This window comes from Amphiura filiformis, chromosome 3 (assembly GCF_039555335.1).
Source record: "Amphiura filiformis chromosome 3, Afil_fr2py, whole genome shotgun sequence".
NCBI classification, from domain to species: Eukaryota; Metazoa; Echinodermata; class Ophiuroidea; order Amphilepidida; family Amphiuridae; genus Amphiura; species Amphiura filiformis.
The window spans coordinates 42,044,954-42,067,065 of record NC_092630.1 but is presented as its reverse complement, the minus strand read 5'-3'; the positions used below and the strand labels follow the sequence as shown (position 1 = coordinate 42,067,065).

General features: G+C 37.1%; 1 protein-coding gene and 1 long non-coding RNA gene across 2 annotated transcripts in view; one reads left to right on the top strand and one right to left on the bottom strand.

Annotated features, from left to right (window-relative positions):
* Positions 1 to 22,112, top strand: part of LOC140148546 (uncharacterized) — a 143,648-nt gene that overhangs the window by 23,139 nt on the left and 98,397 nt on the right. Inside the window, 1 exon segment of the mRNA XM_072170539.1 lies at positions 4,801 to 4,895. Coding sequence (XP_072026640.1) covers positions 4,801 to 4,895 — 95 coding nt within the window.
* Positions 15,806 to 18,225, bottom strand: LOC140148545 (uncharacterized). Its single transcript, XR_011858496.1, has 2 exons — positions 17,708 to 18,225; positions 15,806 to 17,161 (listed from the first exon to the last, which is right to left on the bottom strand). It is a non-coding gene; the product is annotated as an uncharacterized lncRNA (long non-coding RNA).

Below are 22,112 nucleotides of genomic sequence, written 5' to 3'. Positions count from 1 at the left end.
TTATATGTGTGTAAATGGAGGAGAAATGGGAGAATTTTGGCATGTTTGCTGTGATTGTTTGCCTAGCAATATTGATCACAAGTACACAATTGATGGTGCATATCAAGGACCAAACTCTATAGTTTTATATTTGAGCACGATCACTTCTGTAAGGTCATGGGAAATTATGTAAATCGGCATTTATATTTGATGTTGCATATCGGCTCACGCACTTTATTTTTGTACCCAGTATTTCACAAAGTCCCTGTACTCTGATGACCCTATGACTTTTTGCTGGTATGTTGAGCACTTTAAACAATTAATTATAGTACTTACCTCCTACTTTAGGAACATGCGTATGTCTTAATGTATGTCGACCATGTCAACAACCCAGTGTAGTTTTACATGGTTGGAAAAGTCTATTTCCTTTCGCTATTTTGCCAATCATAATTCATAAATTGTCCAACTTTTTGACAAAAAGAGTTTTACAACTATTCCGCCAGCAAGGAAACACAAATTTATGTGTATCCAGTGCGTCCTTTACGCTTAAATAGTTCAGTTTATTGTCAAGTTGTGCCTCTATACGCCATATTTACGGAATTGATGATACGAGCTGATACGGAATTTTTGAACCCAAATTTCTTGAAATATACATTACCTTTTTAACTTCTCGCCACGAAATTGGATTCATAAGAAGGTCAAATACAAGCCTTCCATTATGGCTGGTATCATCATCTCGATTGGTGTCTTGTGTTAGTATTATTCCATATTTTGCTGGTAGAAGTTCAATGAAACCCTCCATAATTCACGACTACTGTCACTTGTGTTATAAACTCGATGTGTTTACTATATTGTCGCTCGGGTCCGCGACTAATCGCAGGGACCAGTCTATCATTAGCTATTCTATACACTTTTCAATAGCCTTATTGTGATGTGTGGGAGTTTTAAAAGCCGAGCCATGAACAAAATATAATGCGAGCACCGGGGGCATCAACTTTAGAGGTGACGGTATGTGCCTGTCAATATATGCCCCTCTTTTGAAGCCGACTATACCCGATGACCAGGCACCTTCAGTTTTCAAAATATTATACCCAATGACCCCTTTTTCAGTTTGATTGTACATAATTGACCCTTATTAAAATAAAAAAAAACCCAACGTTTTGTACTGATATGGGCCAACTTCGCGACGCTCGTACAAAATGTAGGCACATATACCCATCAATTCTAAAGTTGAGTGCCCAGGCGGCGTATGATACTGCGGGCCAATGAACAATGAGATAGTGGCTTTTCTGATATCACTTTGAGGAACTGTTGAAGTATAAATCAGCCAACGAGTAGGTGTGTCCAAATTGCACATCTTGAATTGAGACCAAGACATGCTGTTATTTCAATTGTTATATCGTTCGGTTGGTTTATTACCTACCATTGCCTCACGAGATGCAGTTCTAAGAGCTTCTAAGGTGACAGAGGGACAGGTCTGCAATTCGATTCCACAACCATTCATACCTTTCATCTGTTTTATTGTATTATCGTGCGAATTGCTCCGTGGTACCTTACGGGTACCTGAATTTTATTTGAATGAAGATGACTCTGTCATGCTTTCGGCGTCATATTGCATAATTTCTATACAGTATATGCAATAAACCAACCAGAACAGTATAACAATTGAAATAATAGGCAGTTCTAAGATAGGTTAAAGAGGAACAAACGTTGGCCTGGTCAACTGGCCAGTTGGTAGGCGACCTTGTCCTTATAGATCACACTCCTGTATACTTGTATACATGTCTGGACTTAGGTGGTGTCTGGACTGACATGCCCTGGGCCACATAACTCAATTATGTAGTTCATTATTCCAGATGTGCTTGTTCCTCTTTAAGAAGAATATAACATCATTCTGTATTATTATTCAAGGTTGTAACGTGTGTCTATGCTGTCATGTAGGCCTACCTGGCAACAGACACGCCCCCGGTACAAACAGATGAAATTTGTAGAAAAGCGTGATTATGACAAAAAACATTAAAAAATGATACTTTGAGGTATTGTTTTTTTAATTTTTGTATGGCAGATCATACATACACATGTGCTGAGGTCAAAAAGGTAAAAATTTGTTTTTGACCCCTGACTCACCTGTCATTCCAAACAACCCCTTAAGTTCTTTAATTAAAGTAACCTCTATTTTTCTTACTGAAAATAGGCCCTATTAACCCGAACCCTCCCTAATCCAACAAAATCCAACAGCACAAAGCCACTGCATGCTGAATCCCTTGTGAGTGGATGATGCAATCACTTTAAGCCATATGCACGATTTCATTAACAGGGCCAGTGAAAACGCATGCCTACCGGTAGCACTACTTTCGGGCTCTGTTGCTATTAGTATACTATCCAGAGAGGTTGTATACACGCTCGGTTGAATGCCTTGCACTACACGCTTGATTGCTCGCACTTGCTAAATCTATGAGGGCTGTGGCTGGCCTACCGGTTGATGACCGAGGGGGGGGGCTGGGGTTCGAATCATGAAGGAACAATATTTGTTCATCTTCGCTCTTTAATCCTTCCTTCTTTCCTTTCCCATAGCCAAAAAAATGGTGGATGTTAGAGTTGATAATGTTTTATGATATTTTAGATCTTCGAACTGAATACCAACATGTGCTGAATGGCTGAAAATAAAATTGGGCAAGTGATTTTGTAAAAGAGGAAAATATTAGACTAGGGACACTGCAAATATGGTAAATAACATTGGTTGTTAAAGATCATTGTGTAATATTGCATTCTCGAGGGGAACTTGGTCTATTTAGCAAAGCCTTGAGTGGCAATATAATGCCCTGATGAAGATGAGTAGGAGTCAGAATGTCACCTTGTTTCATAGAGGATGCTTTCAACATAGACCGTCAAGGACCTCTTGGATGGTCTCATTTGGGGAATAGCCTACAGCTTAGGATGATTTGATGAGATGGGGACTTAAAGGTTAAAGAGTTTAGTATGAAGCAAATTGGAATATCCAAAATGTTGATTATTGCTTTTGAGACTGACTGTTCCTAGTTTCAATACAAAGCATCATAACAATGTTATTAGCACCAATGATTTTCTTTACTTAAAAAAAAAAATTTAATATTAATGTTGAATATTAAGGCATAAGTGAATAAAAGGTGTGTCAGTATACAAATATTAACTGTTTATGAGTGTGATGGTCGAAATATAATCACGAGGTGAAAGATGGATTGTTCCATTTCGGAACGGCAAGTGGAATGGAACAATACATCTTTCACCGAGTGATTATATTTCTCGACCATTACACTAATTTAAGACAGTTAATATTTGTTTTATATCACTCATGCATAAATTCTATTACTAAAATACTATTTAAGGTAGGAAATACATTTATTCATCAACATAACACCATGTTTTGCGGTGATATACTTCACATTTTGGGGTCCACTCCATAACTAAATCGGCGAGTCCAAGAGTCAGCGCCTTGCGGCTTGGCGCAGGCGCACTACTGACAAAGCACATGATGGTAAAGACTATCACACGGAGTGGGTGATGGTAAAAATGGCAAATGGTAATCAACCAATGAACTGTCTAGAATTTATGTATGAGTGATATAATAGGAAACATCATATCACAGTTTGAGATAACAGTTGACAGGAAAAGTATAACAGTTAGTGCAAATTAGGAAAATTAGCTAATCTTTACGTCAATTTGTGCAATTTGTTTAGTTTCTCGTGTATGAACACTCGGACAAATAAAGTTTAAAAACAGAAATATACTGAATTGATAATGAAATGTGGCAATTCTCCTGATCATCACTGCAGGGACATGAAACATTCTTGAAGTAGCTAATGAGCAAAATGTGCCTGAGTTATTGGCTGTATTCAATTAGAGGAAATTGCTGTTAAAGGGCAAAGTATCTAATAAGGGAAGCATTTCATGGACCCCTGGCCTTATCGGAATCCCAGTAATGCAAATCAACACATCTTTAAGTGAAGTTCAGAGTATTTTTAGTGATTTGTTTACGGTTTTGTGAAAAATGACACAGTTTTTCCATCAGATTTTATTCCATATTAACGATGATCAAGTTGCATTTATTCCATATTATTATGATGACAAAAATGGAAAATGTTCTTGGATCTTTCAAGCTTGTTTAGGAGCAATTTGCCCAAGTGCAATGGGCTATTCCAGAAAATAAGTGCACACCCCCTATAGAGGAGTGAATTTAAAATGAGAGAAAAACTCGGATTTCCAAGCTTATCTCTCTACAAAAGTCTGGATTTCCGGTCACAAATAATCAAAGAAAAAACCCGGATATCCGTATTCTTCATTAAAAATGAAAATAACCGGAAATTTTATCCACTTTCATGCTGAAGTTGCGGAATTTCAACTACATTTTGTACAGAAGGGTATCCAAACTCCTCTGTTTGAAAAGTCCGGATTTCCGGAGCTTGGATGGATGGAAAAAGTCCGGATATCCGAACTCCTCTATAGGGGGTGTGCGCTTATTTTCTGGAATAGCCCAATGCCTTCAGGAGTAAAGAAGTAGCTTCATAGAAAGACAAAAAAAACCCCAAAAACAAATAAACACATAGGCAATTATAAACAAACAAGTAAACAAACAGATGTAAACAAATGGGAAGTTGCCCAGCAAGGTTTTTTTAAAATTTATTTCTAATTTGAACTTCTTAAATAGATAGGCCTACCGTATGTTGCCAACATGGTCCAAATGTGTTTGCTTGCTTTTCAGGTGTAAGTAATTTCTTGTATTTATGATTTATGATATCCTAATATTTAAAATGATTTTTTTTGTTCTTTTCTTGTTCATTTCAGCCCAAGCTGATCTCAGGGGATTTATTAGATCTAGTCATCTCCTACTTCAGCCTCAAAGAGAAGGAATTCTTTGGCCTAGCCTTTGTCGATCAAACGTAAGTTAACCGCAAATATTACTTCAGTGACTTCATTCTGTTCCAGTGAAGCACTGACTCAGTGCCCTCTGATAGCTCAATAGACCAAATGAGGTTGCGATCTACTACGAATTGAGCTATTTTTACAGTAGTTTAAGCCCCTTATATTTGAGTTTTTGTTTTAGTTTTCAGTTCCTTTAATACTATGATGATAATCGGTAAGTAGGTAAGTACTTCCTGAGATGTGACAGAAGAACTAGGTCATGTTTACAGAGTGTCTGTGACCAAATTCTTTCTCATTAGGTGTCTCAAGAAAAATTAGGCTAAGCTTAACCCTAACTGAATGTGTGGTTTTTTGCTATCATAAGGGAAAGAAGAAACAAAAAATGAGAAAAGATTTGAACCTCGGACCGCTTGCATGCCACGCAGAAGATCACTGACCTGTAGCCACGGCGGAGTCTGCCACGGGTTATGCTGGCTTGGCCAGCGATTCCCTAGGTATATACGACTTAGGCTGATTGCATCGTCGCATCACGTGGAATGCATGCACGCCCAGTGGTTTTAATAGTGAGACTAGGGTTAAGCATCAAATTCTTTTAGGTTCGGCATGCAAAATGAAATAATTGTCATTACTGATATCAGAGTTGATTCAAATGATTTTGTCATGGATGATATACCAGTGGGGTGGCAGGAGGGCATGTCGCTCTCGCAAAATATATTTTGGGTTTTGTTATTTAGCCATGTTGTGATAAGAAATATAATAAGGTAATAAAAAAAAATTCAGTTTGATCTGATTTGAAATTGGGATGATAACTATTAAACTGGGGAAAAAGTTATCAATGATATATCCACTTCAAATAATGTCTGGTTTACACAAGCCTGATTTCCTTGCCCTTTGAAATGTTAATTTTTAAGTCAGTGGCTACATGTAGCAGCCCTGCCCCATACATGGGGGAGGGGGAGGGAGTGTGAGCAGACAGCAGCACCTCCTAAATCAAAAATTCTCTCTAAAAAGTCCACTTTTGTGGGTAAAAATAGGTTTAAAATGTTCAAATTAAGAAACTTTAATTTTCAAGCGTACAAGTCTGCTTTTTGCATGCATGCAATTTTTTTGGGATGAAAGGTCCACATTTAGGATGGGCCTGGTTGTGGCAAGAATTCCCTCTCTAGCTTCTGATTCTTCTTTTATATCTCAAAACAAGAAATTGTTGAACAAAAACCAAATATCACTTTTGAAGTGTGAGAATTGATGGACTCTCCATATGCCTTACAGGTGTCTAACCACATCTTTGTTTGCCATTTATATCTGTTCAAGTTGGTCGCTACATCAGTCAATATTGCCATCCCCATAAAATAAAGGTTAGCAAGTTCAAGAAGCATAAAAGTCAAATATGATGATGAAATTCAAGAATAAATGTGATGATTTAAAGATGTTTTGAAGCAATTTCATGTTTGGGGCAAAATGGTAATGTAAAATTGTGACATGAGGGAATATATTAGTAGACCGGATGAAATTTAACCCAGGTTGAAAAATGTGATCACGGATGTAATACTACTATGCTGCTGCTTCATATTTGTTAAGAAATAAACATACCATTCTTTAAAATATGAAGCTAAAATACTTAGTTTACATGCCAAGTTTACATTTTGGAAAGCATCAAAAGCAGATTTTTGAAAGAAAATTTGAAAAAAAAACCCAACTCCTTCTTGAAGCCTGTTTTCTTAATTTCACATAAAACTAAGAGCCTGAAATGCTAGCTTGATCTGGATCGGCTGTATAGCATCCTGTAGCTATCCTTCCGCTTAGAAAGCCTCCTCCTGGAATCATCTTTCTTTGCTCCTTTTTAACTGGATACATATTCTACAAGCTTTAGAATTGAATTGCTCTCATAGGTATAATAGCCTTATTACCTAGCTGGGGGGTTTTCAACCCCGAGCTAGGTACTGTTTTGCTATCCGATTCTTCTTTCTTTCTACTGTAATGCTCTCCGATTCTTCTTTCTTTCTTCTTCTTCTTCTTCTTCTGGCAACAAACTTCAAATGCTTCTCCTCCTACTTGTTACACCCTACAATTCGTAACTTGCACATATGTACCGCCTATATCCAGTGCCCATATGGTGCAAACAGAATTGGGATCAAAGGTCATTAAAGGGGCATTTTCGGTATATAACCAAATATCTTCAAAATGCTTCTTCTGCCACATATTACATAGCACAATGACGTCACTTACACATGTGCATCGGCTTTACCCAGTGCCCATACCTTGCACACAGAATTGGGGTCAAAGGTCATTAAGGGGTAAAATCTTACAATTGCATTATCTGGACATCTGTAAGGAGTATGGGGCTCAAACTCGATACAATTAATCTCATGACCAGGGGAACATTTTGCGGGGGTCAGGTCAAAGGTCATGCAGAGGTCAAATTTTAGAAACGCATTTCCTGGACATCAAACTTGGTGACAACAAAGTTAATGATCAGGGGAACATGTTGGAACACTTTGCAGGGGTCAGGTCAAAGGTTATCTGGGGTCAAATCTTTATAACTTCATTTTCTGGATATCTGCAAGGGGTATGGGGCTCAAACTCAGTGACAACAAATCTCATGACCAGGGGAACATTTTGCAGGAGTCAGGTCAAAGGCATGTAGAGGTCAAATTTTCTAAATGCAATTTCTGGACATCTGTTAGGGGTACGGGGCTCAAACTCCACAACAACAAACTTACTGACCTGGGGAACATTTTGGAACACTGTGCAAGGTCATGTCAAAGGTCATCTGGGGTCAAATCGTAGAATTTCATTTTCTGGATATCTGTAAGAGGTACGGGGCTCAAACATGGTGACAACAAACCTCAAGACCAGGGGAACATTATGGAACATCATGCATAGGTCAGGTCAAAGGTCATCTGGGGTCAAATCTTAGATTTGAATTTTTTGGACATCTGTTAGGAGTAGGCCTACGGGACTCAAACTCGGTGAAAACAAACCCCATGACCAGGGGAGCATTTTTGGAACATTTTGTAGGGGTCAGATACCTCCACTACACCAACATGCCCCAGCTAGGTTTGTGGTCTATGACCACCATTTGCCACTAGTTCTTCTTCTTCTTCTTCTGGCAACAAACTTCAAAATGCTTCTCCTCCTACATGTTACACCCTACAATTACGTAACTTGCACATATGTATCGGCTAGATCCAGTGCCCATAGGGTGCAAACAGAATTGGGATCAAAGGTCATTAAAGGGGCATTTTTGGTATATAACCAAATACCTTCAAAATGCTTCTTCTGCCACATATTACATAGCAGAATGACGTCACTTACACATGTGCATCGGCTTTACCCAGTGCCCATACCTTGCACTCAGAATTGGGGTCAAAGGTCATTAAGGGGTAAAATCTTACAATTGCCTTATCTCAACCTCTGTAAGGGTGTGGGGCTCAAAATCAGTGACAACAAATCTCATGATCAGGGGAACATTTTACAGGGGTCAGGTCAAAGGTCATGCAGAGGTCAAATTTTCAAATGCATTTTCTAGACATCTGTAAGGGATACGGGGCTCAAACTCTTGTGACAAGAAACTTACTGACTAGGGGGACACTTTGGAACGCTGTGCAGGGGTCAGGTCAAAGGTTATCTGGGTCAAATCTTAGAATTTAATTTTCTGGGCATCTGTAAGGAGTATGGGACTCAAACTCGGTGACAACAAATCTCATGAACAGGGGAACAGTTTGCAGGGGTCAGGTCAAAGGTCATGCAGATGTCAAATTTTCGAAATGCATTTTCTGGACATCTGTAAGGGATAAGCCTACGGGCTCAAACTCTTGTGACAAGAAACTTACTGACTAGGGGGACACTTTGGAACGCTGTGCAGGGGTCAGGTCAAAGGTTATCTGGGTCAAATCTTAAAATTTAATTTTATGGGCGTCTGTAAGGAGTATGGGACTCAAACTCGGTGACGCCAAACCTCATGACCAGGGGAACATTTTTGGAACATTTTGCAGGGGTCAGATACCTCTAAAACACCAACATGCCCCAGCTAGGTTTGTGGTCTATGACCACCATTTGCCACTAGTTTGGTTTAATATCCATCAGTTTTGTTGTGTTCTTTTCACATTGCCTTATATGAAAAGTTCACATGCCTGATTTTTAAAAGCACCTTACAGCTTTAATGCTTCTTGAGCCATAAACATTGCAAGTGAAAACAGCTCTCATGGTTTCACAGATTTATCGTTCACTTTGCATTTTTGATATGATTAGTCTTGTAAGTGATTTGTTTGTATCATGTACAATGAAGGTGAAGATGACACAATATCTAAGAGATTTATGATGCAAATCATATTTGGTACACAGAAGTCATATTTCTTCTTAGCACATCCATACATCCCGTGATGTTATCCATGTGTAGCTTGTTGCCTTTTATTTATTGCTAGTGCATTAACAGGTGCATAAATTCAATCAAATTTTGTTATCTGTTTACCTCCAAAAAGTGTTCAAATGCTGAGAATCTCATTTCCACTTTGATGAGAATCACAGTTTGGAGTGCAGCTGAAAATGTGGTGGGTGTATTATAAGAATGTGTTTCCAAAATAAGAGAAAAGCTCAATATGGAAATTGTTACTTTTCTCTAAATTGTAACATTTTAGTGATCATTTGGTGAAATTTAAACACCAAATAAAATGATTAAAAAAATTGTACAAGAGTGAAATCAAGATTTGTAGAAGTAAATTAAAAGTTGTTACAAGCCATTGCTTTAAGCACAGACTCTGCTTTAAACACACTACTTACGGAAGTGTGCTTTTGCTCCATTTAAAGTAGATCCCTTGAGTTGGAAAAGTGTCAACAAAGTGTTATGTGTGGCTCTTTTAGGATGGAAAAACAAAACATTCTGGGTTAAACAATTCTAAATGACCACTATAAAATTGTGAATTTATTAACATGTCCTACGTTCAACTCAGTCGCGCAAAATCACACTCCCAGTGCAAACTTGGCATATGACAAAAGCAGGTTGGGAAAACATACTAGAATTACTCCCGGGGAATTACTTCATCAACTTTTCAAATGATTATTCCTCATATAAACAGTTTTGAAATTCACCCAAAACATGCACTGTGCGGGATAATTTAATACCATTCTCATCCCATGGCGGCATTTTGGATGTGCAAGAATGGAAATCTCAACATGTGGCATGGGCTGTGTTATGGAGAGACAGGATTCACAGGAAACAATATGAAAACTGAAGTTTTGATAATACAATAAATTAATTTTTCAAAAATTATACTTACCAAAATTCAGTTTTCCCTGAAGTACCTTTAAAACTACAGCAGAGGAAAATGGACGGTCATTGATGGTGTGTAAAAAATTAAGGCATCGTGATCACACTCTGTGTTGTGCTATTGATCACTTGATGAGTTTTGGCAGATAAAGTGGTTCATGTTGAACATAACCAAAAGATGGGTAGGGTAAGCAGGAAATAAGATGTGATGGGTAATTGAGACAGGGTCCAAGATCAACAAATTGGCTCTAAGCGCTGTAGCTTTACAGAATAGATTTGTCAGTATTCAAGTAAAAACACAAGGTGTTATGCAAGCACTGAGATTGTTTGTAAGGGCAATTGGTTTTGATGTAATGCCAAAGAAAAACATTGAATTTTGTTGTTCAAAGAAACAATCACTAGGATCCACAACATGTTCATCTATCAGGGCACAGTTCTCTAACCCCAATACATTTGCACATTCATTGAATGATCTTTGAAAATTCGGGTACAAAAACTCGTACTCTGCAACTTGAGGTCATATTTTGCACTATGATTGTTTAATTGAGGTTATTGAACTATGCCATTGGAATGAGGCCATTGTGGTCCATATTGAATGAAAGTTCTACCATAGATTTTATGGTTCTACTCAGACTTGTTTTTCAGGGTTATTTTAAAGTCAATTTGGTGGAAGCTCTTGGTAAAGGTAAAGAGGAGCTTGTTTATTTAAATGGAACATTTGATGAATGATGAATAAAGATTCCCTTCAAAATGGAATGGTTGATCACAAGCATGTATGTTTACAACATCCACATAATCGGCTAATTAAACTTGTCTGCTCTCTTGGTAGTCAAGTTTGAAATGGATCCTACAGAATCGATGCATATATATTTCTCCATATTAGGTATCAATAAGAAATGGAACACAGACAGATAATAGTTGTCAATTTTGACATTATAAATGGTCCAATTAGACAAAGATAGCTTGTATTACTGGTGATATCTGTGTAGAATTTCAGAGAATCACCTCAAGCTGAATTCACAACATGTCTTGAACATGTAGAAGGATTATTAAAGGACAATCATGAGTAAAAATGAGCACACCATCAATTGTTTTATTTTTTACTGAAATTTGTGATATTTTTTGTGGTTTTGATGTGTTTCAGCAGACTTACCCATGCAAGGTTTCCAAAATGACACAGTTGACAGTGAGAGGATTAAAAATGCAGGGGGAAAAAGCGAGGTAATGTGAGGTGCTCAGTAGAAAAACGCTCATTGGTGCCAATTTATAGACTTAAGTATACATTGAATAATTGAGACAACAGGATATCTTTTGAAAAACAAGTCACAAGATAAATGCATAGATTCTTTATGAAGTTACTGAATTCAATTAGGGATTCAATCATGTTTCACCGTTGTTCATCACCGATTAACAACGATGCGTCCGCGTCGTCTGAGTGGTTTACTTCGCGAGGGCAGCTTTAGCTGCCCGACCGAAGTAAACCACGCAGACGCGCCGGACGCGAGTTGTTAATCGGTGATGAACAACGGTGAAACATGATTGAATCCCTTTCAACAACGAAAAGAAGCTAAAAATCATATAATTCACGATTTACGAGGAATGTCAGTTCATCATTGCCACTCAGCCTTACAAAAACTTCGATGATTTCTCTTTTGATATCAGCAATAAAACTACAGAATAAAACGGCAATGTTTAGCCGCTTCCTGATAAATACTGAATTCAACTTGTAAGCTGGCATACGGCACAAAGGTTCCAGGCATGAAGAATTTTACGCGCTCTCGCGTAACGCGTAGTCTCATCGCGTTCGCGTGTACGCCACAGTAAAAGTGTTGGTTCATCACCGATTAACAACGGTTGGCTCCTGTACAAAGGTATATGAAGAGTTGTTGAATATTGGATATATTGTTTTATCATAGAATTTTAGACATTGATTTTAATTTCACGTTGCTCAGGTTATATGGTAGTGAAAACAATTCTGATTTTTTTATTTTCATTATAAATTATTGTCTCAAGCATAAAACAGTTTATGACAAATATAGGCTTTGCATTATTCATAGGCTCATATCTATATTGCAGCATCACCTGCACTTTTTTATTTTCCTCTTTAAATATCCGCCCATGGAAATCTTACGCACAGCAAACAAACCTAATAGGCTTGAAGGGGAAAACAATCAAATGGTTCAATTGAAAATAAAGTGAATTTGGTTGCATTTTATATTCCGTTATCTTTGGCTTCTCAAGTAATATCTATGCATTAAACCAAATATGCCTGAAGTATACCCAAATTTTCTTTTTACAATTTATAAATAAATAATAATCTAACTTCTTTGATGAATTGCCTGTTATTCTTATAACAAGAAATGTACCTTACAGTTACATACCTAGCCTGAGTCTGACTAGCTTACATGGCTTGACAACTGCCTGCAATGTGATGTTAACATAAAATAATAATGACATCTTTTTTGAAGGAAGGTGTATTAGTATTGAGTTCAAGTTAGTCTGGTAAAACGTCTGCATTTGGAATATTAGTCCTCCATTTTATTTGAGTAAATATCACATTTCATAAAGATAAATGCACAACTGTTTACTTGTCTTCAAATGTCAGAAATGTCTTCAAAACATCCAGTAATTTTAGAGACTTATCCCCCCAAAAAACCTTATCGAATATTAAGTTAAACCCAGATATGCTGCCAAGTTTAGGCATTGTATTTGATAACTTTTATGTAATCGGAGTAGCTTCCTGAAGTGGGCTGACATTAGAATTGTCATAATAATATCTTGACATTTCAGATAACCCAAACTTTACAATTCAAAGTGTAGAAAAGTAAATATTTTTAAAGACAAGATAAAAAGCAGGCGTTGTGAATTGCTTGATACCTGATATTACATGCGCAATACCCTTTACTTATGTGATCATGATGAACTTCAAATGATCTATGTGCGCTCTGTCGCAAACTAGAATGAGGGGTACAGCGAAGCTATGTAATTATTACAATTTACATGCGCATTGTCATGAACATACAGCGATTTCTGTAGACAAGGGGCAGTCTTCAGTGAACAGCTCTTTTCAGAGCCACAAAACCTTTAAAATTAGCAGATAGGCGAGATCTACTTGTTCTCTGTTGACAAGCACAAGGGGCAGTCTTCAGTGAACGGCTCTTTTCAGAGTCATCAGTAGGCAAGGGGCAGCCTACATGTCTCATTCTTAGATACTTTGTCCTGAAGAAGTCAGAGCTACTCCTGATGAAGGCTTGACTTGTCCGACGGTGAACCCGCTAAAAAAAGCACTAATTGATACAGTGATCTATCGTGTGTTTAGTTGCACACTTGAATAAGAGGTATACCATGAAACTATGTAATCTATGTGTGCAATGCATAAACTTTTCTAATCATGTCATAAACTTACAGTGATCTATTAGGCCACTAACAGTCAATTTTGAGTTTCCCGTCACAAAATTTCTGAAAACAAGTGAGGTAACTTTTTCATTATTCATTATTTTTCTGCCTTTCATTATGTGACCAACAGTCAACACACATGTAAAGTGTGTTGTTATTTGCCGCTCACTCACTTGAAGATGGATGTTTAGCCCAAATGAGATTCAAAAGTATATTAAAAAGAGTCTGCAAGGTTGACAGCAAAATGTATGTTTTGATTTTGATTTTTCCACAAAAAATAAAGGGATATTCATAAATTTTTTTGCAAATATAACCAGTTTTTATCGGTATTTTTGGAAAATCACAATAATGAATTCAAGTGAGGGTCAGAAAATGAAGTGAGGGCGGGTGACGGGAAACTCAAAATCGACTTTCCTTGGCCTTATGCGTTTTTTCACAAACTTGAATGAGAGGTACATAGAAGATGTTTTCTTTCACAATCCCAATGGCTCTGATATCTCACCATACTAATCCATCCAAACAGCTGGATTTTTGACAGAAAATAGCCATCAGACAGGATCCAAATTGTAGTCAGGAATTCAAAGAATAATTCAATCAAAAGTCATGAATTCACTCATCGTGATGAAATAAAATATGTGGGATGGAAACTCTAGCTGGTGTCTCCTTCCTTCAATGACATCTTGTATATTTTCAATAAAAGTGACCCATTCCCACAAAACAAAGACCATACATCAGCAATAAATTTACATTTAGTGAGATTTTACAAATAAGCCTGAAAATCGGCGTGTTTCTACTGAGCAAACATTTGCGGGTGAATTCAAGCATAGACCATTTAAAACAGGGATAAAGTTCAGCGGTATTTGCTTTGAAGCGATGTATGTAGCGCTCGTAAAATCTACCCCTCACCGCGACGAGTCACGACAGGTGGTGTTGATTGAGCCGAGCTAAAATTTGCTCAAATTACCCGCTACGCAACTCGAGATTACCCACACTGCACCGCGATCTGGACTCGTGGTTCACCGACGGCGTGAATTTATCCCCGGGATTTCTCCCCAAAATATCAAAAAATAATTTGTTTTTATGAAAAATATTACTGATATAAACTCCACATTAATGATTGGTTGTAAAGTGATGGCTTAAAATATATTCTGGAAGGTCGAACGTTATACCTCGAAAAATTTCACATGATTCGCCGCAAATTTTTGGTCAAGAAATCCGGGCAAGAAATATCATTTTTTATTATTAATATCGGGTCAGAGTAGAAAAAAAAACCAATATTACCAAAGTTTGATATGTTTTTCACTTAAAATATACATTCAATTTGCAATAAATATTTCCGTCCGGATAATAAGACGCAAAACCTCAAAACTGTCGACATCAAAACCGGGATCAAAACAATGGGATCTCGCATTCTCGCTGGAGAAAAAACATGTTTACCAGGTCACCACAGAGGTCAAATATCTCGCCACGTCATGTCACATGATGTCAATAACCGGTTGTGATTGGTCGGATGATGCATGAAGTCATGAATATTTACAACATCATGATAAACAACAAATAAAAATAAACCATAGACAAACAAGTACGAGGGGGTATCCAAAAGTTTTTGACATCACCAAGAAGGAAAAGTGCTATATCGATGAAATTTTGTCAGTGTATTCACTGGTCCTTATGTACATTATGGTCCAAAAATGGTCTCATAAGTATGTTTACTTTCTTTACAGGTGGCGCTAGATGGGCAGTAGGCGCATAACCTTTTCATGATAAGATCCTCCACTTTTTTAGTTTCTTCACTGTGGCGCATCATCCGTAAGTGATGGACGTCCACTTCTTGGCTCATCTGTGAGGGACATGTGGCCAGTTTGGAATTTTTTTTTTCAAAAAGCAACAGTGCCATATGATGGGCAATCTTCACCGTAGATAGCATTAATTTCATCATAGATTTTCTGAGCATTGTAGGCCTAACCCTCCAAAGGCAGGAACTTAATCACGCTGCGTGCCTCAATTTTCACCATCTTGCAGGTTATGCGCCTACTGCCCATCTAGCGCCACCTGTAAAGAAAGTAAACATACTTATGAGACCATTTTTGGACCATAATGTACATAAGGACCAGTGAATACACTGACAAAATTTCATCGATATAGCTCTTTTCCTTCTGGGTGGTGTCAAAAACTTTTGGATACCCCCTCGTACGTTCATTGTTTTCCCGACGAATTCTGTGTGAAATAAAATGTATGAATGAATTTTAATAAATAATGCACCTCAATTTCTGAAAAAGTTCTGAATGTTTTATTTCTTTAAACTTCCAGCAGCAGTACAAACTGAAAAAATCTAATTATATTTACGACGATATTTAGAAGAAATTTATACAAATGCAATGCACTGGCAGATCAATGAATTCAAGAAAAAATGTCTGGGGATTACTGGGCTTGAAAAAATAATAATTAATATTTTTTTAAAGCTGATCCTGGATCCACCACTGAAATATGGCACAAGCGGGCTGGCATTTTCTTCGGAAGGGGGAGGGGTCATAGAATCTTTAACCCAAAAATAGTGGGGTTATGATTTTAAACACCCAAAATAGGGGGTTGTAGAAAAAAATGGGAGTACAATTTATAGCTACAAATACTACTCCTACAATGCAAAATTTTAACGCACTCAGCAGGCCCGTAGCCAGGATTTATTTGGGGGAGGGGGGCAATTGAAAAAAGTGGACTTGCGTCTGTGCAATAACAAGCTTTTGCATCTGCGTTCTACGCTGTATACGCCACATGGGAAAGTTCTACGATGAACAGGAATTAAATAATTTTTCTATAGTTATGCAGTTGAAGCCGAGTCAAATGAACAATCTAAATTTGATGTAAAAGTATGCAGGCTTTTTTTAAAATAACAATAAAATTCAATAATAATTTTTTGCTGTTTTAAATACCTGCGAGGCGACAAAAAAGGACTGTTTTACGAGTGCATAGACTTTTACATTGGGGTCGGTTGGTCAGGACTTTGACCATTTTTTGCAAACATATTTTGAAAATGTTCTGAATTTTTTCAAAAAAATTTCAGTCAAAATCAATAATCAATTTTACACAATAATTTAGCAAAATTAAAAAAAGAAAACTTAGAACAGCAAAAGGCCGGGCCCATAAAACATTTTTTGTCGACTTGTACATCAGAAAGTTACTTATTATGAATTTGAAAATGTTTTGTAATTTCAAGCTCAGTACCTGATATTTTTAATTTGTTGACGGTGAAGTATTTCCATTGTATTCTATAACCATAATTTATCAAGATCATCGTGCAACTATGTAAATATTTATTGTTCGGATTTGTTCCATTCTATATTCCAAGCCTCCAAGTTCTTTCTGTAGAGTGCAGGTCCAGGAATAAAATTCACAATTCCAACCACAAGACGATGCATGTCTTTGACATCATTTCTCATTAATACGGTCCCAGTCTCAGTTTCCTTTCACAATTTACAGTTTAACATTTACAGTCTAGATCGAGTGATAATTTAGAGATATTTAAATATGAATTGTAGTTCCTCATCAACCACTGAAGTTCCATCTTTGACTCTGTCGTTTTCCTCTTTGTTGTGCAGTTTTTCATACCTCCCGTCACAGATCCTGGAATCGTAAATAATATAAAAAATAGAACAAATATATTAGTATTTTTAATTTTTATAAATTATTAATTAAGATCAAATAATTACAAATTCACACGATTTAATTTATATCTACAGGCCATATTAATGTAAAATGCAAGCTAGCTCAGCTATGATATTACAATCATTGATGATTTCGAGTCCATTTCAAAATCGACCCAAATTTGCAAACTGAACCAAACCACGATGTAAAGAATTTGGTATCACACGAAAGCTTATATCCTTCGCTACGTGACTAATTCACTTGTTTTTTCACATCGAATTCCCCCCGGTTTGAAGATTCCAAGTTTCCACACCCCAAATTTTGAATGTAAAATCTTGATTTAAAACCATGTAAACAATGGTCATGGAACTACACACGTACGTACACAGGCACTCACACTCGACTCGACATGTGTGCATGATGAAAAGCGTCAACTTTTCTCATTTAAAACATTCATATTCTGGTTGAAATAACGTTTCTTGTTTCATTCTGAGGAATATTATTAATAAAACTACATATAATTACCTTCAATTATAGACGACAACGAAATATTGAATGTAAAATCTGCATTCTAAAATCACCGCAACCTTCGCTGAAGCATGGCTGAATTTTCCATCACAAAGATGTACCCGGAAGTCGGAAGTCGATAATCAAGATTTTATATCGGATATCCATGACAGAATTCAACATACCGTGGCACATTTGTAGTTCGATAGTCCCTCTACGCCTGTAAAAAGATCCAGTTTAGCATATACAACACAAAGCTGGCAATATCGATTATTGTTTTTCCGTCAATAACCACGTTGAAACCATGCGGTAATGTTTACAATTGGCAACCGAACCGCTGTGGTACGGCGCGTGTGATTGGCCAATGTTGCGATTAAAGGGACGTGGACAAATGCATTACGAGAGCAGCGCTGTGATTGGCGGTCGTGCGCTGCAAGGTCATTACGTAAGTCCTGTGGCTGGTTTAATGAAATCTGTCATCGTGGCTACACACATAGCCTCATTTTGCTATCGCGGGGCCTTTGAAATTAATACTAGAACTTTATCCCTGTTTTAAATGGTCTATGATTCAAGTGAATTCGGGGTGATGCGAGGAATACGCGTAACGGTATCAGCAGAAACAGACCGGGTGAAGGTGAATGCGTGGCAGTGCGAGTGAATCCATCAATCACCTTAATAGGTTAATAGGCCTAGTGGTAGCGTTTATGCAGTAACGTTTGCAGTAGAAACAGTCCGGGTGACCTTTGAAACTTTGGGTACAAAAACTCATACTCTGCAACTTGAGGTCAAATTTTGCACTCTGATTGTTTAATTGAGGTTATTGGACTATGCCATTGGGATGAGGCCATTGTGGACCATAGTGTAGGTCTACCAAAATGTTGCAGGTTTTGTGGGAAAGGATCACATAGTAGAGATTTTATTATCAAGTGAAGGGATATTATTTGACAAGCAGACTTTGTAATATCACATATTTATTTTTAATTGATAAGTGTCTGGTATTTTATTGTAGCCCTGTAATTTAAAAGTCTGGTGGTGAAGATCGAGTTTGCTTGAGGGTGCCGAAAACAGACACAGTTACATTGTGGGCTGTGATATGGAAGAGATAGCTATTCATTCAATATTTAGTTAAAGTTTAATTAAGTGTAAAATCTGTAGTTGGTAGGTATTGTAGAAGTAAGTGGGAAGCTTCCAGAATGGTATGGTCGATTTAATATAAAGGTCAGTTGAAAGTATTACCAACCAATTCAGTTTGTCATTACAAGAAAGTTTTTATTAGTTTTCTTGGTCATATCTTATTTAGTGTGGTCAAATATTCATATGATTTTTAAAAGTCAATACAAAGGATAAAACAGAGAGATGTCAAAATGTGATCCCTGGGATGCGCTACCCTGGACAATACAACACTCTGAAAAAGAAAGACACTTTGACTTTGTTTATTGTATACCTGGATTTTGTGCAAATGACAGTGATTGTCTTTGCACAATTACATAGACTTGCTGCTTCACGTGAAAAAATTAGGTTTATTTCACATGAACTTAGAATCAGGGACCATATAATATGGTTACTTTTATAACCTACTTTTTGCGCAAGGTATGGAATTAATTCCGCTGAATTAGAATTTCAGTGGGTGCGCCTACACCATACATAATTGTGATCGTGCAGTGAAAAATTCAATGCGTTCCCCTTCAAATCTCAGTACCTGATTTAATACATGTAGTGGTTTTGAATAGTTTTACCGGCAGTTTTACTCAAGAAAACAAAATTGATAATACTGAATACAGATTAGGTTGCTCTGAACACTCAATGTGTGTAATTTTGTGTCAATGAAATAATCAGTAAGCAATTTGTTAATGGACACAAATTGGCTTAAGTTATTATAGGCTAATATTATAAATGAAAAGTGATTGCTGCTTTTTGACAACAGTCAACGAGGCATATAATATGAAACCAGGGTAGGTCTATGCAAACAAAAACATTTGACACCATATTAGTGGGAATAAACATCTATTGCACTTCCCATTGCAAGCTATTGAGTCTATATGCTCAGGATTTTGACTTTTAATGTTCAGAAAAGAAGCTAATATTTGCTGGAGTAATGACATGTTTAGTTACAGTTCACTTGCATTATGTTGTACTTTGTGAAACTTTTAAAGCAACACTTTACTACATGTAAACTACCGTATTTAAGTTGTAACAGTAATAATTTGTGTATTTATACTGAGCACTGAGTATAAAACCAGTATCCTGGTAACCCACGAACCAATCCACTAACAACAGGCACGTTTCTACTGAATGCTTGAAGTAAGGGTTGTGGTATGTACCGGAAGTACTGAAAATGTTTTCCTTACCCCCCCCCAAGCTGCTCAGTATGCGATAATGTACAAAAGGAAGTGTAATACCCAGCAACCATTATCCATTGTGTTTCTACTGGCAGAAATACCGGGTGTTACACCGCATTGTCTATCTCATCAAAGATTCTCAATACAAGGTGGATCACGGTTGCCGAAGATCGGTTTCCACCGAGCACATCCTGTAACACTCTAAACTAAACTACTACATCACCCGCTTACCTTTCCCCAGTAGCAACACTGCAGATGACCAACTGCAGATGTCAGTTTGAGTGTAATTGTTTCAAAAAGTGACATATTTTGCCATTTCTGTATTTACATGGCACATGCTGTGTGAATGCTGTTTGCTATTCCTACATTTTAAATCCCACTTGAAAATAATAGTGTTATCCATTATTGATAATATTCAGAAATTATGATAGAAACCTAGGGCTATTTTGTCCCAATGCAACCCAGGTGTGAAGATATTTACCAAGTATGGTCAAATGTTTCTACTTCTACATCTGCAACTTGAATATCTACTAATGCAATACATATGTGGTAAAACCTGTCACAAAATAGAAATCAGTTTTGGGAAGTTCATGGTGAGTAAATAGAAATCCTTCTGTTGCATGTTGGATTAGTTGAGCTTTGAAGGCATAGATGTAGGATTTACGGAAAAAACTGTTAAGATCACACATTTTTATGTGAGAGGTTCTTCCTTGAATTTGATGGTAATATGTATGCGAGTATTGGTGTATAGCCCATTTACTGGAATATAATGTACGACTGCTTTCAGTGGAGATTCTGGTGTAATACAATGTGTTAAGTGAGTAATAATAGAGTTAGCGGATAGTGATACTGATATGTCCTGCGAATGTAGCTCAAGCTGGTTTGCTGTGTAACTTACGCACTAGAGATGGGTCAGGTGACAATTTGTGTTATCATGTATTCTGGTTATTTGTAGCATGTCAAATTTTGTTTTTTAATTTAAACGTCCAATTTTTCAGGCCTTTCTTTAATGCTCTGCAAACTTGATATCTGTGTTAAATGTTATATTTTGCTCATTCATGTGTATGGGCTGATATGGGCCTTCACACATACACACCCCCAAACACAAATGCCCCAATACACACACTTTGTGCAAATCAAATCTGCATTAATAATTAAAGGGGCATTTCGTGATCCACAGCCTCATCCCCACTTTTCCCAAAAAAATTAAGATTTTTATATCACAGGAAAGCTCTGGCTACATAATGTTTATGTACAAAAATTTCTTGCTGATTAATTTGTTTAGCAAAAATATCGTCAAATTTGAATTAATGTGCTGGTGTACCAGAACAAAATTACACCCAGTGGCCTATGCCATGGAGCAGTGTAATACACATAATCATGCATAACTCGCAAATGCAAAATCGGAATCAACTGAAATGTTGGAAATAAGCTTTTTTCGTGGATACTAAAAATGTCATAAAAAGAGGATGCTAGGATCACAAAATACTCCTACAACTGTACACCATTATTGTTTTATATGCGTTATTTCTTAAAAGTTTTTAAATAGCAGTATGTGCATTATTAACTTTAAAAACCAGTACCTTCTGTTTCAAATTTAATACGGTTTATATTAGATCAAATAGTAATATTTTGATTATACAATTTGCTTTATTTATCATAATACTAATCATGGCGTGTCCGTCCGTCCATCCCTCTGTCCGCGCACTACTGCGTGCGCGCGGCTCGCTAACGCGTGCCCGCGGTGCATCGCGTAGTTCGTGGAGTAGCGACGGGCGCAGTGTGAGCATCGGAAAGCATTACAGTGTGGCTAATCGTGCAGGTGCATCTCATCGGATCAATAGGCCTATTTTCAACACATATTTCAATACGGCACACATGCAGAAGCCTATTACAGCAGTACATGATTATTTCCGGGGTGCAATATTTTTTTCCGTAGTTAACATTTGAATAGGAGAAACCCTAACCCTAACCCCAAGCTTATTAATAAGTTTATTTATTAATTGGGCAAGAATATTGCATTTGCATGTTCTGCTGAACTCAAGAAAATGATATGAAATTATATGTCAAATATGTGTTATACC